The following is a 23,278-nucleotide window of genomic DNA, read 5'->3' as shown; positions in this document are numbered from 1 at the left end:
CCTAATACTGTTACACAGCTTTATGGACAGTTTGGGGGGTTTGTGTTCTCTGTTGTTCCCATGCTCATTCCTACCAGTGGCAGTTACACCCTGAATGACCCATTCTGTGATCCAGGAGGAGCTGTGTATTTCTTGTTTTTCAGTCTTCACTCAAGTGCACGCTACTTTAACTTACCAGAAGGACTCGTGACTGCACTTGATCTTCTTCCAACGTGGTTTACTCTGGTCCCAAGCTCACATGCTCTCTGTTCACCAGCTGGCCCCTTTTCACATGGTCTTCTGTTGTCCTTCCTGGTTTATCAGTGTTTCTGAGGTGCCAGTGGAGATTTCTCAGCTCATTGCAAACTTTTCTCACACTCTGCTTGGAAGTTTGAAACTCTTTGTCCTGGAATATCTTTGGTATCAGATTCGTTCACCCTTTGCTTAATAGCAAAGCTCACCCTGTCAACTCCATGCTGGCTTATTTTGTACTTTTCTCAGTTCTTCCTCCTATTCAGTGGAACTTCATTGCTGAAAGTCCTGTAATTTGTATAAATTCCCCCTTACAGACCTTTCATCATTCTCCAAATTTGCCAAATTCTTATTCAGTTGAGTTCATTTCTGAAGTCCTAGAAATTATATGCTAAAACCAGCTTAACATGTTTGTAGCAGAATTATAGTATGGACTAAGGTTTCTTTTGCTGTTATATTTTAGTTGTTTTCTAGAAATTTTGTAAAACAAGTCTAACTGATAGAGTTACTTAACTTCAAATTAATAAATAATACCAAAACAGAGTAAAAGTAATGGGGGCTATGAACTTTGGAAAGGTTTTTGACTGTCCAAAATCAATCCTGTCCAGGCATGCAGTGCTTGTTGCTGTTTTCAGTTTGGGTGCTAGGTAATCTTTTGTTTAAACTTCAAAATAGTCATACATCTTTTTTCTCAGATTGAGACTCTGAGATATGATCTTCAGGCTGCACTGGATGAGTTACAGGATGTGAAAGAGGAACGCTCTTTTTACCAAGATAAGTCTGACAGACTAAACCAAGAACTTAATCATGTCTTAGGAGGGCATGAAAACCGTATCATCGACATAGATGCTCTGTGTATGGAGAACAGGTGAGTGCATTGCAAACCTTACTGTTTCCCTAGAACAAGCAATGTATTGCTTTAACATGAGCATCAGTCAAAACAAAACTTTGAAGAAAATATATCCAAGAATAAAAGTTAAGAGATTTTGGTAATTTTTTTTGTCTGTTTTGTTTGTGCTGTAGCTAACTGTCAAATAATACTCAGAAAATTAAGCTGCAGGAAATTGCCAATGTTGTATTTGGCTAGAGATGTCACTGATATTCCCAAATACAGCTAAACAAGGAAAAGGAACAGAAGTGCAGATCTTTTTATTCCCATCGCTGTATGGCACTAAAAGCAAGAATATTAAGAGTATTAAAAATCAGTGTCTTCAGAAACTCATAGTGAGCTGTAATGGGCCAATCTTGGATTGGAAACAGGGACTTTGAGTACCCTGAGTTAACAGCTTTGGACATAATTCTCACCACAGGGGGAGCTTGTCAACATGAAGTGATTTGCCAACAAAAGTTGCTGGTGAAATCACTCGTGTAGATATTCTTGCCACTTCCTTGGGAAAAGAATGTGTTTTATGGTCTCTGCTAAGGACTGCAGAGAGGAGTCACTGACAGAGCCATAGCAGGTACCTCCCTTAATGTCAACAATTACCTTAAAGTGAAGTAGATCTTGTAAGACACTTTCCATTTACAGGTAGGAAGTGTAATACTGAAGGCATTATTTCCTCCCAGAAACTCCAGGGTTTGGTGTTTTGTTTTTTTTTTTGTTTTTTGTTTTTTGTTTTTTTGTTTTGTTTTACATGGCTTACAGAGTTCTGTATCAATTTAAGCCCCCTGCTCCCTTGGCAGTTATATGATATTTTTTTCTCTAAAATAGTTTAATTGTCACAAACCCAAATACAGCTGCAGCTGCACTACGTGAAAGAGGATATTTTATAAACCCTTTATACACAAAAAAGATGTTTTCCTATGTGGAAATAGCCACCTAATCCAAGTGCATAAACTCTATTAGGAGGAACTGTACTGTTTCAGTTAACTCTACCATTTTTCAAATATACTGTTATATTCTCATTGCTAATGAGAAGTGCCATGTAAGTGATGGATATTACAATGCAGAAGTTCTGCATAGTTGAGTTTTGTGTTGACATATATACGAATCTTCATGTGTCTATCTCACAAACCTTCAAGTATAGAGGACACGAGTAAATGCTTCCTGACTATTTCCTCTAGACATGAATATATCCTTTTAGCTTCCCTCCGCAAAAACTTGAGGACTGATATAAAATGGTTGTGCAGCATGCTTGACAAATCTAACAGAAAGGCAGCCTCCTTTTCTGGTGCAATTTGTTTTCCTACTTAAAGTTTAATGGGGTCAAGAGCAGTAAGATTTTCTTATTTTATCCCTCACAAAACTGCAGAGGGAAAATAACTTTCAGCAGTTCAAAGAGAGGACATGCCAAATAGTAAAGAGGAGTGCTTGAGGCAGTACTTGAAGGTAACATGAAGTAAAGGATTACATTTCTTTTTTAGGTATCTTCAAGAGAGATTAAAACAACTTCAAGAGGAAGTCAACCTTCTTAAGTCTAATATTACTAAATATAAGGTAAGATCCTCTCAGTGTATCATCTAAATTGTGCTTCATTGCTCATGGAAGTTAGTGTTCATTCTCATGTTCATGTGAGTTTAAAGAACAGAATTGTGTCTTCAAAGAAAAATTCACCATTAATATTCTGACAATATTAGTATGTATACATATTACATGCTCAGTCTTCCTTGTAGGCTTCTTAGCTGATGTAGTACAAAGGGATATCCATCAAGAGTATTTTGAAAAATGAATTAAATACCTTTTTTTTAAGTTCTGTGGGGGAACCCTGCTCCTGGGGGTGGTGGTCAGCCTTCCACCTTCCAGCCTGCTGGTAGATGAAAGCTAGCAGGTCACATGGTGTGTGGCGAATAACTGGTGCTGTTTTGCTGTCACAAGCGGGTCTTGTCTCCCTGTTCCCTAATGGCTGCACTGTTTCTTTATGTGTCTCAATGATTGCCAAGTCTTCATTGTTCTTCCGTTCCTGGGTTAAGATATATGCTGTTTTACATGAAACCTTCAGGACTGAATCCTGAGGGCAAAGTATTTTTGCTCTTCCCTGAAGTCAAGCACTCTGTTTTCTTCTACAAGTGATTTTGGGGTGTGGGAGGGGAGGGCTGCTTGTCAGGGCGTGAAACGGGTTGTCTTAAGACTGTCGATAGGACTTGTTAACCATTTGGGTCACTATGAAGCAGCCACAGAACTAATTGCTTTTTGTGCATGAGCAAAGCTCCTCAGAGTACCAAGTTGCAGTGTCCACACGTATGACTTGGGTCTGTCAGAGTGTGAGTTAGTTTATCGGTGAGAACTGAGCATCTTGGTGGTCTGGTGGGTTTCACAGGACTGTAATTGTTTTGGAAGAGCTGGACTTCTGTAGCAGGATCATTCTGCTGATAATTCCTGAAAGTCAGTATTTGCTAAAAGGGCTTCCAGAAACTCTGATTGAGGAGTTTGAGCCTTTCCTTTGAAGCCTACCCAAAGAAATGCTTGGGAAAGTCTGATTTTTGTTCCCAACTGATACTCTCTACAGGATACTCCAGTATCTTCACCGGCACTCAGTAGATTATTAAATAACAGGCAAGGCTTAAAAATGCATTTGGGGGAGTGAGTGGGAGAGACTACAATAAAGTGATTGCAATGAGACAGAATGAGTCTTTGTAACATTGCAAGGACTGTTTTGGCTGGAAAATAATACTCCATGAGAGTCACACTCCCAGAGGTTACTATGAGTGTAAGCTCCAGGCCCTGCAGAGTTGTTCTGAGGCCAAAATCCAAAGTTCCACATTCTTTACTCCTAGTGTAAGAACTTGCTGGCTGCTGTTTTTCTAAATAAGATATTTGTTGTTTCCTTAGAATGCACTAGAAAGACGAAAAAATTCAAAGACATACAGTAGATCCAGTAGCAGTGCTCTGACTGGAGTCCTGTCTGCAAAGCAAGGTATTGCATAAATGCAGCACAGTGTTGCATATCTCATTGAATTCCTTCTATTTTACCTCTTAATTTCAGTAACCCTTTCCTCACCAACGAAACCAAAATCTATCTTCTCTTTCCTGTTTATTATTATATGCTAATTTTTATCCTTTTCTTAGTTGTCTTGACTATATAAAATTTGCCTCAAGTTACTCCTTCTCCTTTTGTTACTCTTTTGCCATTCATTCTTTCCCCTGTCAGTTTTATAATTTTTTTTTAATCTCTAAACCCCTCTGCAACTTCAACCCTGACAAATCACTTCTTTATTAATCTCCTTGCTCTGCTAGCAATGGCAATCATAATTCATATTCCAATGAAAAAGAGACTGGGTGGTAGAGGAGAGGCCTTAACTCAAATTTTCTGTTACTGTTTTTGGAAGCTTTTACATTCAGATGTTTTGCAAAAAATCCTCTTGTCCCATGTTTCTTCATGGGTAGGGAAATGGATTAATCTCTTTTCCCCCCTTCAAAAAAAATACCAAGGGTAGGAAAGAAAGGGGAAAATTCTTTGAGCCAAACAGTATACCTGGCACCCTACTGTTTGGGTGTTGGTGTATTCATACACACACATGAGATCAGTAGTATTTGTCACGGGAGGTTGAAACTCGCTTTTCTGTTTTTGACTTCTCATCTGTCCTCTTCTCCATGTACTTTCATACAGATATATATAAAGGGGCAGAGCCAGATTCTACTTACAGAAGTTAATGATACTAGTGAACCTCCTGATGTGGCTCAGAGGTACAGGCTCTGAGCTGCAGAGGAAGAGTTCATGGGTGACTGCGTTTTCAATCAGTCTTAAATAACGTGAAGGATACAATAATTCTAAAAAGTAATATAAAAGCTTCCTTGTGGGCTTGCGTTTTAATGTGAGGATTCCTGTAGAGGAATGAATTTGTTTCCTTCTGAACAAACATAATTTTCCAAAAGCAGAATTAAGTTAACATAAGGTGTGTCTGCCTATACTTGTTCTAGCAATTGCTGTGGAATAATGATCAGCTTAGAACGCCACCATCTTTATGCCATCTAGAGATTATACTTCTGGTCTTTTGGCTTTTTTAATTGAAGGAAAAAATATGTATTAATTTAAGTAATGAGAGTAGTTCTTTAACGCTAAGTAAATGTTTGTATCACATCTCTGTGCATGAGAAGCCAAAACTCATCTGTGTTTTTAACGTTATAGTCCAAGAGCTGTTGTCGGAGGATCATGGATGTAGCCTACCAGCCACACCACAGTCCATTTCAGATCTCAAATCACTGGCCACTGCATTGCTGGAAACTATCCATGAAAAAAACATGGTCATACAACATCAAAGGCAAACCAACAAGTAGGTTGCATGACTTCTAAGTAAAATAGAACTTACCAAGCTATGGAACAATCATAGTTTCGGGAGAGTTTCAGGGAAATGGGAAGGAAGGTCCATTTTCACAAAAAAAATCATTGTCATTGTTAACTGGTGGGTTCTTTAGTTTTTAAGATCAGGTGTGTGTTTAGAGAATAATTACATTTTCAAAGTAAAGTCTGGGGTTGACAGAGACCTGTCTTCCTCTGCTAGGCAAGAATTGGTTTGCTGCTCGGGTTCAAGAGAAACCGTAATAACACAGGAGGGACTTCTAGCAGGTAGTCTGTAGGGAGGGCCAAAGAAAAGGTGCCAGGAGGAAGGACACCCTTGAACTGGAGGAGAAGATATGTGATAATTGGTTGTTAATGTAGGAATTTGCTAGTGAACACTGGTGAGAATAGTAAATGTTGCACCTAGGAAAGAATCTGAAAAGATTTAGTGTAACATTTGTTACAGATTAGCGGCGTGTGTGTCATACAAATGGTAGCTGTTGCTCCTATAGTTGCTTTGCCAAAGTTGTAGGGGATAAACACAGTTGGATTGCTACTATATGATTTTTTAAAAAAGAATCTGAACTGAACTTTCAAGGAGAATTTGTTTACTCTTAGCTGTGCTACACATCAGCAGAATTCTGTGTCTTGCACAGCTTCATCATGTCAGAATATAATAATTTTTGACACATTTTCTGACATTCTGATAGTATTGTTCTTATGCAGTGTACGAAAATCAGAGCTAGGAAGTGTTCCTTGATTCTATGCTAATTTTTTTTCCTTTTTTTTTTTTTTTAACACTGAGTCACTACTGGTAATCAGAGGTTATTCAGGCTTCTCAAAAGCACATCAGGACCAGATGCCATAAACAGGCAGACATCCTTCATGAAAGGAAGGAGTAGTACTGAAGTAAACTGTATTGCAGTAGAATAGATGATTAATTTTGAAAATTGATAACACTGATACTAGGCAGACTCCTCTGTGTAATTCTTAGTGATGTGGCAACAGAAGTGGAGGAGCAGTTTATAGCCACTCTTTATACTCTTGAGAAAGCAAATGCCTAATCAGCTAAAGGGAGACTAAAGCAGTGAAAATGTAGCCCAGATCTTACTGATGGCAGCTCTGTCAATTCATGTCTGTGTGTCATGTAATGCAAGAGGACTGCCAGCACTGATCAGTGCTTATGAAGGGCTAACACCTGCTTGCTCTCTTCTTACTGCTGATGTAACATCACAAGGAAAACATCCAGAGAACAACTGTTTTTATTCAAGGTATAGCCTTTTACATCCTGATACTGTATCATTACCTGGTGTCCTAGTTTGCATACTCTTGCCTGTAATGATAGCAAACATCTTTCTTAATTTTGTATCTCTCTCTGATCACATGCAGTCTCTTGCATCTCTCAAATGTATCATTGTGATGACAGCTTTACTTTCTGATACCACTGTCTCTGCTTTCAACTAATCAGGATGGGTTTTCTTGAGATAAGCCTTCACAAGGAGGTACGATTCTTTTGTCTGCGTACCCAACTGGTCACATATAACCACAGGAGTAGAGATTGGATGTGTGCACAAACTTGTTTTCTGTGCCCAATAGAAGATAAGGTCTTAGAGGGAGGTGGCAGTTCACATCTCTCCCAGGTCAGGAGTGTGCTTGGATCTGTAGAGTTGTATTCAGTTTAGGATGCTTCAGGTGGAAAAAAAAAGATAAATCATGGGCAACTTGAGTGAGGAGCCTCAGCAACACTTCTGTGTGGTATGCTCATTCTTTTTGTCACCTTTGGATTTAGTTGTATTCAAGAATTTTTCAAGGAGCTAGGAGGAATGGGAACTACTTCAAGTAGAAACACATAAGACACAAAAGAGTTAAAGTGAAAAAGGGAAAACCAGGTAGGACATCAGGGAAAAATATCCTTATTTGAGGTGCATTTGATGGTTGTTGGGGGCACTTATTTGACATCTAAAAAGTTACTAATAAGGACTGCTGACTTCTGAAAGAGGGGGAGAAACTGCCCATCTGTCAGAGGAGGTTAAAGGTGAGGATGAGGTCAGTGCACAAGTAAATGGACAGGTCCATAAACTGGTAATAGTATAAGATACATTTTTTTGTTGAAGACATTTCTGCATTAAGAGTAGGAAGTTGAGAGAGTTGTGGGGCTAAAAAGAATTGTAATGACATAAGGCTTTATATAAATCAGAAGATAGAAGTCTTCTTCACCTCTCTGTCCTGTTTGCAGGGCTTTCGCTGTGCAAAGAGCATGTTTGGAGGAGACAGTTACTCTTTGAGATTGTTGTGTGAAGAAACTGAGATGTATTGGGTAAAGAATGTGAGATTTTGGGGTGGTTGTTTCATTCAAGGAAGAAGTTCTGCTTTTGATATTTGATAGATGATTGCCCTAATAGTGATTCTGTTATCAGTAAATGAGACTTTTCAGACCATACGTATTTAATTTCCTCTGGACAGTTAACCTACTTCAAAGTCAAAACCTCTTTTGTTGCTTGCAGATTGGGGTATGGCTATATTAGTTAGCAATAGCAAAATGGTGGATTTGCTTTCTGATTAAATGAAGCAATAACAAGACCGTGGATGTTTTTACGTAGATTAGAATTTGGATGTGCTGTTGAAGTTGACTTTCTGCTGTCGTACTGTTGTTAAAAACATCAGTCGTCACTTGCTCTTGGAACAGAGACACTATTATTATTGCTGCTTTTCTAAATATGTGGCATGATAAAAGATGTGTGGGAGTATGTGCCTAGGAACAAGGCTAAATCTAGCCTTTATTTTTTTTAGACCCACTTTTAAGAAAAAAAGAAGTTGTTTGGGAAGAAAACAGGTCATTTTCCCCAGGTGATTGGTAGCTACTGCTGCTAAGTTTAAATAACATCCTATGTTTTTCTTCACAAGCACATTAGCTTAATTTGAAAAGGCAGTTGTAAATGAATTCTGTGTGCAGTTATGTGTTGCAAGATTGAATAGTTATGTAAATGCAAAAATAAACAGTGCTAACCCTGCCTAGAAGGTGGTTAAAAACTTTTCTTCAGCTGCTGGCAATAAACCACTTATTAGATGTTCTTTTTAGTGCAATTTGTTCCTAAAATTGCCAGCACCCATGCAAGCCAGGTCAGTGTAGAAGCTGCTCTGCTGCTTAGACATATGGCACTAATTTTAACATTTCTAGCTTGGGAGAGCTTGGTCATGCCCAAATTACAAAAAGGATTGTGTCAGTCTGTAACTGAGTAAATGTTTCCATGTGATGTATAGAGCTAGATATGTGACCGTGACAGACCCTATCTACAGACATTTGGGTGATTGTATCTGTATGAGGGTATGTGTACTCTGTAGCAAGATCTAAATTGAAAGTGAGGTGAACATAGCTCAGTTGCTGTTAATCAGCACAGCTCCTTTCACATTATGGCCATGTATGTTGGGAAGCATGGGAGAGCCAGAAGGGAGCTTCTAAATTCAGGTGAGAGTCTTGCTCCTGTTACATGAACAGATTTCTGTAGAGTCTTATCCTGGAGGGAGGTTTAGACTCGCTAAACGTTAACACATGACCAGAGGAGAACAGAAATAGCTATTGGCACCTTTGTCCATGACATGATCCTCCTGTTTTAGTCAAAGGATCTGGTCCACTATGGCTAGAGAAAAAAAAAAAAAACAAAAAAACCCCACAAAACAGATTAGGAAATTTGATACTACCAACCCATGCAACCCCTTTAAAAATACCTACTGTTCCAGGCCACCACAGCTCAGCCCTCCCACAGCACATATGGAGATGGCAAATTATCTGTATGTCACAGGGGAAAGGAAGCAATGGGATAAACCACAGGATTATCCCATTCAGGACTGCTTAGACATTTATTTAAAAAAAAAATAAAGTTTCTATAAGAACTTGGAGCTTTATGTGGGGTTCACTTCTCCCATACCTGTGTTCAGATAACATGGTTTGGAGCAAACTAGGATCATACTCATCACTGAATGTATTTTGCTGTCTTTCCAAATGAAAGGAACAGGTTTAAGTATTGTCCTCTCTTTTTGCCAGCCATTGTTCAGAGCTGCAGAATGATCCTTCTATGTAAGAACCTGCAACAAAAGTTAAAAAACAGCTCAGTGCTTCCTCTAAGGATCTAGTAGGGTCTATCAGGTTATATTTGCTTCAAAACCTTTAGAAATAAGGTGATACAGCTGATAAATTATTTATAAAATTTTAGAGAAGTAAGAGAAGAGTGACTCTGCTTTTGTTGTCTGAAAAAAAGAGCAGTAGCAATAACTGCAACTGATGCAGAGGGCTGAGTTTCATTCTGTGATACAGCTAGCTGACAGGGAGGGCACTATCTTTCCTTCCTTTTCTGCCCTGGAACTACTGGTGAACCTGTGAAAATAATAAGGATTTTGTCTTTTGCTGGCAGAAGTGCTCAACTTGTGTCCTGGTTTCAGCTGGGACAGAGATAACTTTCTTCATAGTAGCTAGTGTGAGGTTATGTTTTGGATTTGTGTTGAGAAGGATGATAACATACTGATGTTTATAGTTGTTGCCAGGACAGTCAGGGACTTTTCAGCTTCTCATGCTTTACTAGTGTGTGCAGGTGCAGGAGAAGCTGGGAGGGAGCATAGCTCCAGTTACTGGCTTAGGATTCAACCCTAGGTTTAGGATGGAGACCAAAATTGGCCAATGGTATATTCCATATCATGCATGTCATGCCCAGTATGTTATGAGGGGCTACCTGGAAGCTCTTACTCTCTCAGTCAGCTCTTGCTCTCTCAAACACTTGGCCTCTTAGCTCTTTTCCAGGATTGCAGTTTCAGGACTCTCCCTGCTCCTTGTTCATTAGCTGGAAACAGGCTGGGCCTTGGTCATTGGGTAGTGGGCAGTTGCACTGTGTATCGCTCATTTGTATATTTGTATATTACTATTTCTATCATTACTATCATTACTATTTTCAATTTTATTGTAGTTTAGTTATTAAATTGTTCTTATCTCAACCCACAAGTCTCTTTTCCATTTACCCCTTTAATTCTCTCCCCCAGCCCTGGGAGGGGATAGGTGAGCAAGTGGCTGCATGTTATTCTCTGCTGCCAGCTGGGTTAAACCATGACAACTTGTGACCCAGTTGTGGTGACAAACATTAGCCAAATCAACTTTGTTTTGTCAGCTCCCTGGCTGAGCTAACATGACGTGGAAGAAGGGTTGCATCATTTCTGTCTGTTCCCTGCCTCTCTAAGCCAGGAGAACTCCACATCCTTTGGCTGACCCTTGGTGGGGCCTTAGAGAGATGGGAGTGGGCTCCCAGTGGATAAGGTAGAGTTTCTTGGAAGTTGCTCCGTGCCTTTCACCGTCACCTGTTTCTTTGTACTGCAGAGTGCTGTTGCTGGATGTCAGGCCAAACACTGGGATATGAAAATAGGGTTATTAAAGCTGAGTCTCTCATACCAGATGGAAGCATTCTGAAAGTGAAACCTAGACTTGAAGAATTTTTATTGTAACTGGAGAAGACAGTAATAGATCCATCATAGCTTTGGTAACCTATTTGATTACTGAGTTTCTGTGGGGAAATAAACATAACTGCTCCCAAATGTCTTCTCTCTTCTTGTAAACATGATGGAGTATTTGCTTTTTAGTTGATATACACCCCTGTACCTCTCAGTGCTTTCTTTGATATTTATTATAAAGTTTCTTTCTCTTTTACGTTCTCTCTCTCTCATCTTGATATTTTTGTAATCTTTAAAGTACTTGCAGGCTTTTGTTGTGTCATTGCAGAGCCCTGAAACTAGAGATTTCAAAAATACTTAGTCCTTGTTAATAAATTTTTCTAGCCCCTTTGATATTTGCTGGGTTGCTATTCTTCATGTCCTTCCCAGATTCTGCCATCTTGTCAGTAATGACATTCCCAGAATGCTCAAATGTCTGCAGCCTAAAGCCCTTGGTGGAGAGCACGCAGTGCAGTATTACACAGCTCTGGTGAGCATGGGACGATAGTATTTCCTTGCTGTGTTGTGATAGGCTGCTTCTCAGCATTCAGTTCAAATTTAACTGACTTATCCTGTTGCTGTAATTTGATGAGTAAAACTTGCTGTCCATTATCTCTGCTGTCATGTTTAGAATTGCTGCATCGTCTAGGTTTCTCACTCTACTGAGTATTGTTTGGGATTTATTTAAAGACACTTGACTCCAGGAGACTTGCTGTGCCTGTGAGAGACTTTCAAAAATTCATTGGAAAAAAGAGCTTTCTTTGCAAGATAGAAATCTTTCATTTGATCTGGGGAGAGAATTAAGACTAAAAGTTAAATCCTGGACAAGAGCTAACTGCAGATAGTATTTGTGTAGGAATCAGATACAAAAGAAGAGATGACCGAAGGAATGCAGTGAAAACTAAGAGTGGGTGATAGAGGCACTACAGAGCTTGAAGCTTTTTAGTAAAATAGAAAACAGAGTTCAGCACTAAAAGAAGAGATGTAGCAGAAAAGCTATTCCTTGCCATTTTAAGCGATTTTAGCAACAGAGAAACCTTTGTGAATAAAGGACTAGGCCAAAATTATGTCTGAGAATTTCAAAAACAACCCAGATGCTGTCTTGAGTTTTCTGTATTTTGTCTGCATAGCTTTTACCTTCTGGTTTTAGTTGTAGAGAAAGTAAAAGTGACTGGGAAGAGATATTTGCAGGCAAGGAAATAGAGATAGTGAGTTGCTATTCTTTGTCTTCACTGAAGGGCAGAGGTTGAATGGAATGTCCAGTACCTCCTAGATTTTTTTTTTAACCGTGGCACAGATTAGATAACTATATTTCATTTTCTCTAAACTCTGGGGGAGCTTGTCCATTGCCATGAGTGAAAAGAGATGACTGTATACAGGTTTACTGCACTAGTTAAGTTACAAGTTGGAAATTCAACTGTAGTCATGTAAGCAATTGGGCATTGATTACCTTAGTATAACAAGGAATCTCGTCTCAGCTGACTATCCCTGGCTTTTGTTTTTGTTTTCTTTTTCCAAAGAATTCTAGGTAACCGAGTGGCAGAACTCGAAAAGAAATTAAGAACTTTGGAAATTGCTGGCTTGTGGAGTCTTCCAGGTTAGTGAAAATTCAAGAGAATGGCTTGCGTTATTTAGTTTTCAAGGATATATTTGCATTTAAGAAAAGCTTGGGTATAATTTTTTTAATGACAGTTATTTTGCAAATGTGCTGCTCAGCACATTTGCAAAATTAGAAACCTCTAATAAATGTTAAGTTGAAACCAAAAATCTTGAGACTCTTTAAACTCTAGGTCAAATATGTATACTGAAAAAAAAAAGTTTTAAATACTGGAAATAATAAAAATTTTTCCATAGTCTGTAGGCAAAAAGAATGAAACTATTTTATTTAACCAGTTGTGTAAAATGATACACAGGATATTGGCCATTGTGTTTTGAAACAAATTTTATTTATTAATTTTGTACTTTTTGTAACTTCCATGGATTTTATCGCTGTATTTTTAATGTTTTTCTGTAGAATCATAAACTCTGAGAAACTGGAAATGTAAATGATCGTAAATTTTCTAGTCCATCTCTCCAGAACAGGCTTATTCCCTGTAGCATCTTAAGTATTGTATTTGGTTTTGAATTACTCAAGTAATGGGAGATTAATCTGCTTCCTAATAGACCTCGCTGTTAGGAAGATGCGTGGTGTTTAATTTACATTTACTTTTTGCTTCTTTTCTTCCCATTACACCTAATTGTGTCTTCTTTAACCACTGTAAATTATGCTACTGTGTTGTTGGTGTTTCCATCATTAAGCCTTGCTGTTTACAGCTTCCTGTGAGGGCTACTGGAACTGGGAGATAGCGTGGTTTGTGCTTCTGGTTTTTGGCTCTGTGTTTTTTCCACCAAACCTTTCCCTCTAGAAGAAAACATTTGACAAAGCTGAAGAGACCTTGTGACAAACCTATGCTGTTCAACTGCTTGGCCTTGTGCAGTGTATTTTCACTTTAGCTTGCCCATTGTAGGCATTCTCAGTCACCTTTCTCGAACTGGCTCTCTTATTGATGCTTTCCAGAACTGAAGGTCCCAAATTTGTTTCCATGGATTACTCTTCAGTTAGTCACCTAATATACTTAGTGCATTTTTCCCTCCCCACATTGTCCAAAAGATGTAGGTGAAATATTTGTCGAAGACCCTGCTAATGTGGTTTTGACATTAGTACAAATGTGTATCACAAACTCACCAGTTTAAGGCACTGGAGGGTTTTTTTTTTAAAATGCCATGAAATTAATACAGTAATAAATGCAGCATTTCTAATCTTTGCAAAATATATTAAAGAAAAATGGAACAGTGGGAACATCTTGCACGATTGTTGGTCTATGTAGATAAGACTTCAAATCATTGTTTATACAATAACAACTGTCTCTTTCCTTCCTTTCTTTTGCTGCCTGAAGGCCTGAGCTACAATGTCTCAGTGGGATTTGGGAGTAGGTTCTGCTTGACATATATTTTTAGTAATTGATTTTAGCAGTACATTAAATATTGTCACTGCATGTAAATAAATGGAAATGTTATTTGAACATTTTTATATCCAACAGATTAAGATGTTCAGTCAAATGAGTTAGATGACCACAAGAGAAATAAAGGCTGCTCTACAAGACAATTCCTTTAAGTTGAGGAAAATAGTAAGAAAGGATGATCTTTAATAGTTGTAAAGGAATTTTACACTGGACTGCAAGTTCTGTTGAGCCCCAAGGTTTGTTGATTTGCTGTTTGCCTTTTAAATCAAGAATGCACTTTTGTTTCCAAGTGCACTCTAGTCCCAAGGTGGTCAGTAAGAGTCTTGCAACACCTGGTGGGTCACCAGTTTTCTTTTCAGAGCATGGAAAACCTTCACTCCACAAAACAGCAGTGTGTAACAAATAGTGTGAGAACTACCCCAGTGGGCTGTGCAGCTGAATGTTGTCTTGGGTGAGGTGCAGAACATGGAGAGTACCTCATCTAGTCAGTCTTAAATCCAGAGAGAAAAAAAAATATTATTTGGTTGTGATCTGAACTTCTTGTCATTGGAAAAAATACACAGAGGAAGCTGATGTTCAGTATAGCACTGAAAGAAACACACATTAGAAATTGCAGGTTTTTAATCTGAAGATAATGATACGTAGGCATCATTGTCCTTATAACATGTATAACATCTGCTGTCACTGTGGTATTAATATCTTCCAAATGGTATTAAAAAATGATGTTAATAAACTATCCTATTGAAGAAAGAGTTTGACCGCTTCTGATGTTCTGTTACGTGACATATTTGTCATCTGCTTTTTGAACAATGCATGAATGAACTATGGGGAAGCTAAATAAAGAGGAAGTGCATATTTAATTTTTGAAATGGTTAAATTGGTAGCATAGTGCATTTTCTGTAGAAGTTCTGCCTCCCACAAACGGTACTTCCCCTGTTTGGAAAATGGGCTTTAATTAAACTAGTCTCTTGAGAGGTTAATTGCTGAAAAGAAAGCAAGCTTGGGCATAGATTTGGCTCTTGGTTTTCTTTTTATGAGCCTACTTGCCTTGAGAAGGAAGCGGAGAATGTAGTGTTCACAAAAGCATTTAACTCTTTGCTTTTTCTTAGGTACATTGTGGTTCCAATATGCACGCATAATATGCTAAATGTATTCAATAATAGTACATAGCAAACACCACCTTATTCCTCTCACAATTTGATGTCACTAGACATTCAGATAAGTAATTCTGTATTTTTAAAAATCTAAAATTTCCTGAAAATTCCAGATTTCCACTGAAAAATAGCCCAAGACAAGAGTAGACCATGACTCAGCCTTTTTCTGTTTGGGATGATAAGAAAGTTTCGGCGCTGCCTCTTGCTCTGCAGTAATCGGCATGGCTCAGAGGCAAGATGGAATTAACAGGCTCGGCAGCTGCTGGGGGTATAGCCAGTTACAGCGGGTAGGGTACAGCAGAGGTTATCGGAGGATACCCAACCCTGGAGAAGAGAATGAAGAATTTACTAGCACTGAAAGTTTATTTGTCTCCTTATTTTGAGATTTGTATATTCACTGAAGTCCTTGAAAAATTCATTAAGTAGAGGGACACAAAGCTGTATAAGTTATGAAATTGAGTTTACACAGCAGCTAATTGAAATTCCCTGTATATAATCCAACTTCAGATCATGATTCACAGAATATAGTGCAGCAATACCCCCATGTCCCTCCTTCATGAATGGATGTGAGTCACTCTTAATAAATAAATATGCATCAGACTTTCTGGGCCACATCTGTTGCTTGGATGTGTGGATACTGAGCTTAGCTCTATTTTCTGTAACCAAGTTGGTTTTCAGAGAGAAATGTGAAAGCGAATGTGTTTACTGTGTAAATGCTGGCTGGAAGTCAAGAAGTTTCTTTGAAGCTTGTCTTGCAATCTTGAGGGACTTTAGCTCAGGCTTTACTTTTTTTATTTAAAAAAAAAAAAAAGAAGAAGAAGAAAAAGACTGCTTTCTACTGTTAAAGCTCCCTCCCCCCGCCCTCCAATTCTTTGTTCATCATCTTTTGGAATTTTACTTCCTCTGTTAGAGACTTTTGTATCTTTTTGGATATGTGGCTACTTTTGACTGTGTATGAATATCTATTGGATATTTTCATACCACTAGTTCCCTGTATGATTTAGTTCTTCTAACACAAAATTCCTTCACTGTTAAGGACTTAAAGTACATTCTTCTAGGGGCTTTTGTATTTTGAAATAGCCATCAGATTTGTTTTGCCTTTTTTCTTCTCATTTTAGTTAATTTTGTCTTACACTGGGGGAGTTCTCCACTTGCTGTTAGTTAATATTTTTTTTAATTACTTGCTATGGTGAAGACAGAATTCTGATGCATACCTGACAGGGGGATAAATGCTTGACAAAAATCCATGTTTCAAAAGCATTAATTGTGTTCATATTGCTGCAGTATATACCTGAACACATTAAGGCTATAAAAATGTCATTAATATCTTCAGGATCAGGGTATTTACAGCCAGTACTTTCAAAAGTAGTTAGGGATTGGGGTAGTCCAGTTAGATTCCATGGGAACAGCTTGACTTTCATTATTTCTTAGTAGGTACCAGAACCTTCTAAGAGCTGGATTTATTACAGGTATCTCCTGACCTGGTGCTCTTTTGAAAGTCTTTGTCTTGGATGGGTGATTAGATTTAGGATATTGCCTTAAGGTGAAACGTACAAACAGATTTAGAGGGGAGAAGTGGTTGTTACATAAATGTCTGTTCTTATGGAGATAAATAGTGTAGTAGCGTGCTGCCTCCCCCACCATTACTTATCGGTTGGCAGTTGTTCTGGAGGCCACACAAACACCACGCTTAGCTGATCTTGCACATTTCCTACCATTTCCCCTCTAGGTTTAAGGTAGCATCAGTCACTAAATACATGAGCATCCTGAATACTGGAGGACTTCCTAAAGGATCTGCAGGTGTTGCTTTCTGTATTGCTAAAATACGTAAAGACTAGGCATCTACAGCAGAGTCCTCAGATGAAGAGTTTCTTGCACTATTTTGTCTGCAAAAGAGCTGGAAAATTGCCCCTTTCCACTTGGCTTAAAACAAAAATTCTCAGAAATGTTTTTGGAATTTTCAGATTAAAATCCCTCCTGTTCCCCAGCAATGTATACTTGTTTGCTCCCTCAGTTCTTAGTTATGCCAAGCTTTTAATATTTTTTTAAGGCAGCATTGTAAGAGAATATGTGTGTGAGTCTGTAGTGTAAAACTACATGTGTGATACGAGCAGGTTCATCACTGAGGCAGAGTAACAGAGAGTAAAAAGTCAGTGCTGAACACTTGCTGGTAATAGCATGCAAATGATCCATTACTCTTTCTAGCACTTTTGGTATGATCTGATTATTAATATTCTGAATTGAATGCTAATTGCTAATGCAATTTGCTGCATACAGCACCCGATATTCTTTCAAAATCTGTCTTCTACTCAGTAGTGCAGGTACAAACATATGCCTTTTCTGTATTTGACTTGCACATTCCAACTTTAGTAGTGTGGTTTTTTCCATGCTGTAGAAGGATCATTTGAGATGCTTTTCCTGTTCTGCATTTTTCAATAACATTAAAAAAAAAAAGTAGTATATGTTTGAATATCACTACTGCACAATGGATGTAATTAGTGAATTAATGGTTCTAACACTTTGCTTGTTTCAGGTGGAAGGGATACCATAACATTCAGTGACCCAACCCTGCCTGTTATACAGCGGTCCAGGTCACCATTGTTAGCATTCACTGATAAGCCACAGAAAACTGAAGTACAAGGTGAGCAGCTGGAATGTAAAAAAACATGATGAGAGCTAAGCACTCATTTCTTTCCAAATACAAAGTAATAAATTTTCATTCTGGGATAGCAGAAGGCAAAGTTTTAGTGGTCACAGAGATTGAATAAATCATCCACAAGTGAAATGGATAGATAGTCCCAGTACAAATAGCAAAGAAACGACTGAAAAATTACTGCTGAATAGATTGCACAGGGCTAAGGATCAGGTCTTACACCTCAAAGAATTCTCCTAACAGATAACTTGATACTATGAGAAGTTTTTCATGCCATCTATGTTTCAGTTAACTGCCTCCTGCTCTTTTCTCCTCTCTTAAAATGCACAGTAGGAAAGCAGGCTGTGGAACTGGCTTAGCACTTTCCTGCATTATAGCTGATATCTAGATGAAAGGCTTCCTGATTGCACCCAGTAAATTGAAATATCTCACTTGTTTTCCCAGAGAAACTGACTGCTTTTTTTATAGTCTTGCATGTGTTTTGTTAAAAATCCTTCCCCAATAGCAAGCTTTAACATGTCTCCAAAGTCAAGCTGAACTTTTGACAATAGCAAAAGATAGTGTTTTGATTTTTTTTTCCTTAGCTTGGTTTTTTTTCCTTAGCTTTTCATAATGAATGGGAGATGTATTATTATGTTTGTCTATTGGCATTTGCATAAGCTCTTTAATGGGCATAACATTTTGGTATGTCCACATCTTACTCAGCTAATCATGAAGCATCATAAACAATTTATTTGGTTAGTCATAAAATTAGATAGATTGTAGCTTAATTTTCACTTTATTATCCATGTCATCATCTGATAAAACTTGACAGCCAGACTGGTTGTTTTTTATAATCTTGATCAGCTGATATTTGTGACAAAAATAGGAAGTTAAACTAGTGAATAGTTGTCCGGTGAGTAATAATAACTCATAAATAGTCTCTTTTGCCTGCTTAATCATTGATTTTTAATTAAACCTGCAGTTATTGAAAGCATTTACTTGGTGTCATTATGCTTTTTCCTTTATGTGTTTGTTCTAGGCGATGCTGGTATTACAGTTTTGATTAAAGCTGCCTGTCAGATCTCATCAGACGTTGTTTCTGTTGCCTTGTAACACTGCCAAACTTTAGCTCTGGGCTGAAGCTCTCCGTGCTGTGTTTTCTACTTCAGCTGAATTTTTTAATGTCAGCCAAATCACTTTTTTTGTGTTAAATTATGATGATAATGTGTTTTTTGGTGTTTTTTTCTTTGTCTGTATTTTTTGGGCTTTTTGGTTTTTGGTGTTTTGTTTTTTGTTTTTTTTTTAACATGGAAGTATTTAGTGTATCTGTAATTGAAAGGAGTTTGAAATCAGGGGAACGGGTTTCCACCCTGAGAAAACAGGCTGGAGTTTCCACCCCATTCTAAACTATCTACTTTCAAATCTCATCTGCTAAAAACAACAAAAAACCAAACCAATGATTCTTGCTTAGTTCCACCAACACTGGTAAAACTCTGTATGCACCATTCCTTCACGAAAATGTAAACCCAGAGGGAACAAAACCTTTTGGAAAGGAAGGCTGAGGTCAGGACTCTTAAGTGATGGGACGACTAGAGTATATGGAGATTGACAGAGTCGAAGGAATTCTGAGTGGGGGGACCTGCATCTGACTGAGCAGAGTCAGAGCACAGGAGTGAAGAATCAAAATGCTGACAGTGAAAGCAAGGTATGACAAAAAAAGATTGAAAGGTGGAGGAGAAATGGGCAGACTGAGTGTAGGGACTGGATAAACAAAGGGATATAATGCAGGAGCAAAGAGCTAGGCAGGGGAAGAAAAGAGTAGAAAAAATCAGCCTTGCAGAGGAGAAGGCAGACAAGGATTAGGCCTGTGGCAGTCATGGGAAGAATCGGCTCCCAGCAGCTCATCACCCTCTTTCCTCCTCCCCATCCCATAACCTAACAGAGCCAAGATCAATCACAGGAATCCTGTCATTAAACTGGAGTAGGTTAAGAAATCACTGTTCTGCCTGCACAAACAGCTTGCTTTTTCCTTTGCGTGTGGCCCAGTATACCTGATAACCTGCAGTGAGAACCCACCTCTATGATAGTTTGTTTAAACTGCATCCACTTTCCAGTGACATAGATGAGCACATATATGCCACCAGCTGTACAAGGGACACCATAGCTTCTAGCAGTAGATGGAGCAACAATAACTTCTTCCATTGCTCCAGATCCTTTTCCTGGGGGATGTTTGGGGCTGCCATCTTCCCTTCAAAGCCTGGAAGGGAAGCAGTGTGTTTTCAGCTGTAGGGCATGTCCCTGTGCCTGGAGTCACTCAGCTCCTCTGCAGTCAGCAGCTATGTGGGAGTGATACACTGAGTCACCTTTTGTGGCATTCTGCATAGAGAATGACTGCTGTTGAGTTTTAGGAGCTTGGTGCATATTGCAATTTTTCATTCATACAGTGTACCTCCAAAATCTGGGGGAGCTTGGCAGCTGGGAAGAAAATAGGAATGTGTTCATCTGTCTTTGTTTACCAAGCAAGTATGTCCTTGTTTTAAAAGTATTACAGAAATAAAAACAAAACCACTGTTATTTTCCTATTAATTGAATGATCAGTTCAGTGAAAACAGTTGATAAGCAGAATAGCAATGAAATTCTTATGTATCTTTAAATACTAGGCCTGATGTCATGTCAGTCAGCTATGGTCCTTTAAATAGTACCATTGGAATTTGGTACTTGTTTGGCCCAGGAAATATTTTTAGCTTTTGCACTAACATACATTCTTTATCAGAACTTTCTATAATACATCAAATGTTGTTCTAGCTACATCTACAGATAACCAGAGGGATTTTTCAAGCTTTTTTTATCTAATCTGTCTGCTTACCCTGATCTCATCAAGGCCTGTTTTAGTCTGTACTTATTGTTTCAGTTAAGCCGGATGCTAGAAGTCTGTAGAATATACAGTGCAGTTCTGTGAAAATGCATAACGACATAGTACAATCGTATGAATTAAAGACTGTCTTGTGCCACTAAATCTCACTTTATCTGATGAACAGGATGGAAAGTGTCACAGGATAGATTGTACTTGAGCATCACAGCTGCTAACGAACAGCTATTGGGGTTTTTCCTCTTCATTGTTGAGTGCACTGTTCCTGCTGTAATGCCTGTGCACTATTTCAAGCATTCCCTGAAGACAAAAGTACTGGTTTCTATGAACTTTTCTCTGGTGTTCTAGCACTTTGAAATAATTTATCTTCAGAACATTGTAGCATGGTAATGGGATGGTGTTGCCCCACTGTAGAGGGAGGAAACTGAGGCACACAAAGAGTGAGGTAGAGTCCCCGCTAATTTTGACTGCTGATTTTGAGGTATATAAATTTTGTCTCATTTTGGAGCACTGTGTGTGCTCACATGAGCAGAGCAGTACTGCAACTCCAGCTCCTAGGTTTCCAGCTGAGTGCTCAGCTAATGAGGATTAGACCCGGTGGGTGATCACCTTTTGAAAGTTAATTTATCCCTGCCTTTTCCACAGACTTAAATTCCAGGTCTTCAGAGTAGCGTTCCTAGCTTCCTTAGTGGTAGGAAGAGTGTCTGTTCTCTTGATGCCAACCCTTGTCTCACTCACTTGGCAGCTCCCAACTCCTGTGCTGTATAGCTGTGATCCCTCCCTGCAGCCAGGCTGTGCCATGCATTGTGTGAGGCAGGATTCCTGTGGGAGAAGTCCAGTAAATGCTCGTATACTAAAAGGTAATGCATATGCACAATGAGTCATTTTAAGCTGTCAATGGCAGCTGTACCTCTGGTATTTCCTGATTTTTGTTACTTGCCTTCACAAGCTTGTTTTCAGTGAGGCTTTTTGTCTGTAGCTGAGGACGACTTCTCTCTCACAGAGCTGTTTGTTTACACATTGCTGTTTTCTCTATTCTGACACTTTGTTCAATGTTTGCCTTTTGGTATAATGGTGTATTTAAAATACTTCCGCTGCTGTTTTGTTTTATTCTGTTACCCAAATTAGAATAATCTTCTATGTTAGAAGAAATGTTGCAGGACATTATTATTGGATGGAAGCCTGTGAAAAGCTCCAAATAAATGGAGCTTGTGTTGATCCCCGAAAGTGGTAGTGATGTGGGGATTGATGTAAGCTGTGACAAAAATTTCTGTAGCTGAGTGCCTTGCTTAGAGTTGATATTCCTTTGAAAAAGTTTGCCTGACCCTGCTGTTCTACAGTGTGGTGTCAGCTGTGACTCTTTTAGAATTGTCAGTGTTGGGGAAAGACAGGGCCCAAACCAGGGCCAGATCCAGCAAGAAACTTAGTGTTGATTGCTTATCATCTGAGAAGTGGGCCTGGGATGGGATTGGGAATCACTCTTAGAAATTCCTTACTGAGGTAAACATCTCTGTGGTCTGGTACTGGTGGTGATGGTCTTCAGGTGAGATACATAATAAATACCTGTGACTGACTAGAGCATCTTGCTTTTCATTTCTCTTTCAGCAGAACAGAAGGGCGAACATGATGAAACTTGTGCTGTTGCAAGTGAGTCCCTGGCTCCAGAGGGAACAAACTTAAATAGCAGAAACCAAAATAAACATTTTTATCCTTCATTACCCCAGCTACCTTCCAAGGAAGAAGCAATAAACAAGCTCGGAAGTCAGATAATTAAACTGACAGAGCAGGCAGTTGCAGAACTGGAAGGGAAAAGAGTAGGCACTTCTGCAGGGGAGCAGAACACGGTTGGAGCAGAGCTTAATGGCTCATCTGAAGCAGAGTTCCCACTTTCCAGCCCTGACCCATCTGATCCCACAAATCCCTCAAACTCAGAGAACGAACAGACAGCTGAAACCGAGGCCCTGAAAGACAACGACGAAACCTCAGAGAGCGATTGTGAAATTATAAATGAAAGAGGCAATCAAAATAGCAGCACTGTGGATGTAGTGCATACTGAGGTCCCTGGAAGGCATGGAGGGCTCAGTGTTACAACTGCACACATAGATAACAGCTTTGAGGAGCTCCCTGAATCCGAAAACAAGAAACCATCTGATCCTGATGAAAACTGTGAATATTTGGATAACAGTTTGGCTTGAGGTATGAAATCCAGGCCCTCGAGCATCTCACTGTAATCTTTTTGCAGTGTCTGTGCTACTGCAAATATGATCAGTGAAACAGTGTGCCGCATGGGTTGATTTTTACATTGATCCATTAATTTTTGTCTAATAAAGATGCTTTTCTGTTAGTTTTGGCCTACAGTGTACCAAAAATGTAAATTACCTAAGGGAAAGAATTTGCAGCTGATGAGGTTTAATCATGTTGATTCTTTGTAATGATTTTAAGTTTCTACATAGATGTAGAATTGTACATTGATGTAACTTACATTAGTGTACCAAAGAGACCAGTGATAATGATTTATCATGTTATCACTAGGCTTCTGTAACATGTGTGGTCCTAGTGCTGGGCTGTATTTTAGTAGTTAGAAGTATCTTTCAAGGATGAAAAATTTGGAGTGATAAAATGGAGAAGCATCTTAAGGGTGCAAGCTTTTGATTCTTTCTCAGTCTGTGTTCTATCTCTCTTTACATATAGTGACTGAAAGT

The 23,278-nt window shown here is 38.8% G+C and overlaps 1 protein-coding gene across 1 annotated transcript in view; it reads left to right on the top strand.

Moving 5' to 3' along the window:
• CCDC149 (coiled-coil domain containing 149) overlaps positions 1-22,771 on the top strand; it is a gene marked incomplete at its 5' end in the record, with an annotated part of 40,156 nt that extends 17,385 nt beyond the window's left edge. The window contains 8 exons of the mRNA XM_010087572.1: positions 927-1,099; positions 2,596-2,668; positions 4,001-4,085; positions 5,298-5,442; positions 12,437-12,513; positions 13,853-13,885; positions 17,606-17,713; positions 22,182-22,771. Of these exons, the coding sequence (XP_010085874.1) occupies positions 927-1,099; positions 2,596-2,668; positions 4,001-4,085; positions 5,298-5,442; positions 12,437-12,513; positions 13,853-13,885; positions 17,606-17,713; positions 22,182-22,771 (1,284 nt within the window). The remainder of the gene's footprint in view (positions 1-926; positions 1,100-2,595; positions 2,669-4,000; positions 4,086-5,297; positions 5,443-12,436; positions 12,514-13,852; positions 13,886-17,605; positions 17,714-22,181) is intronic.
• Positions 22,772-23,278: the final 507 nt, after the last annotated feature.

This window comes from Pterocles gutturalis, unplaced genomic scaffold (genome assembly GCF_000699245.1).
Source record: "Pterocles gutturalis isolate BGI_N339 unplaced genomic scaffold, ASM69924v1 scaffold14761, whole genome shotgun sequence".
In the NCBI taxonomy this organism is placed as follows: domain Eukaryota; kingdom Metazoa; phylum Chordata; class Aves; order Pterocliformes; family Pteroclidae; genus Pterocles; species Pterocles gutturalis.
The sequence above is the reverse complement of the archived record's forward strand: the minus strand, read 5'-3'. Positions and strand labels throughout refer to the sequence as shown.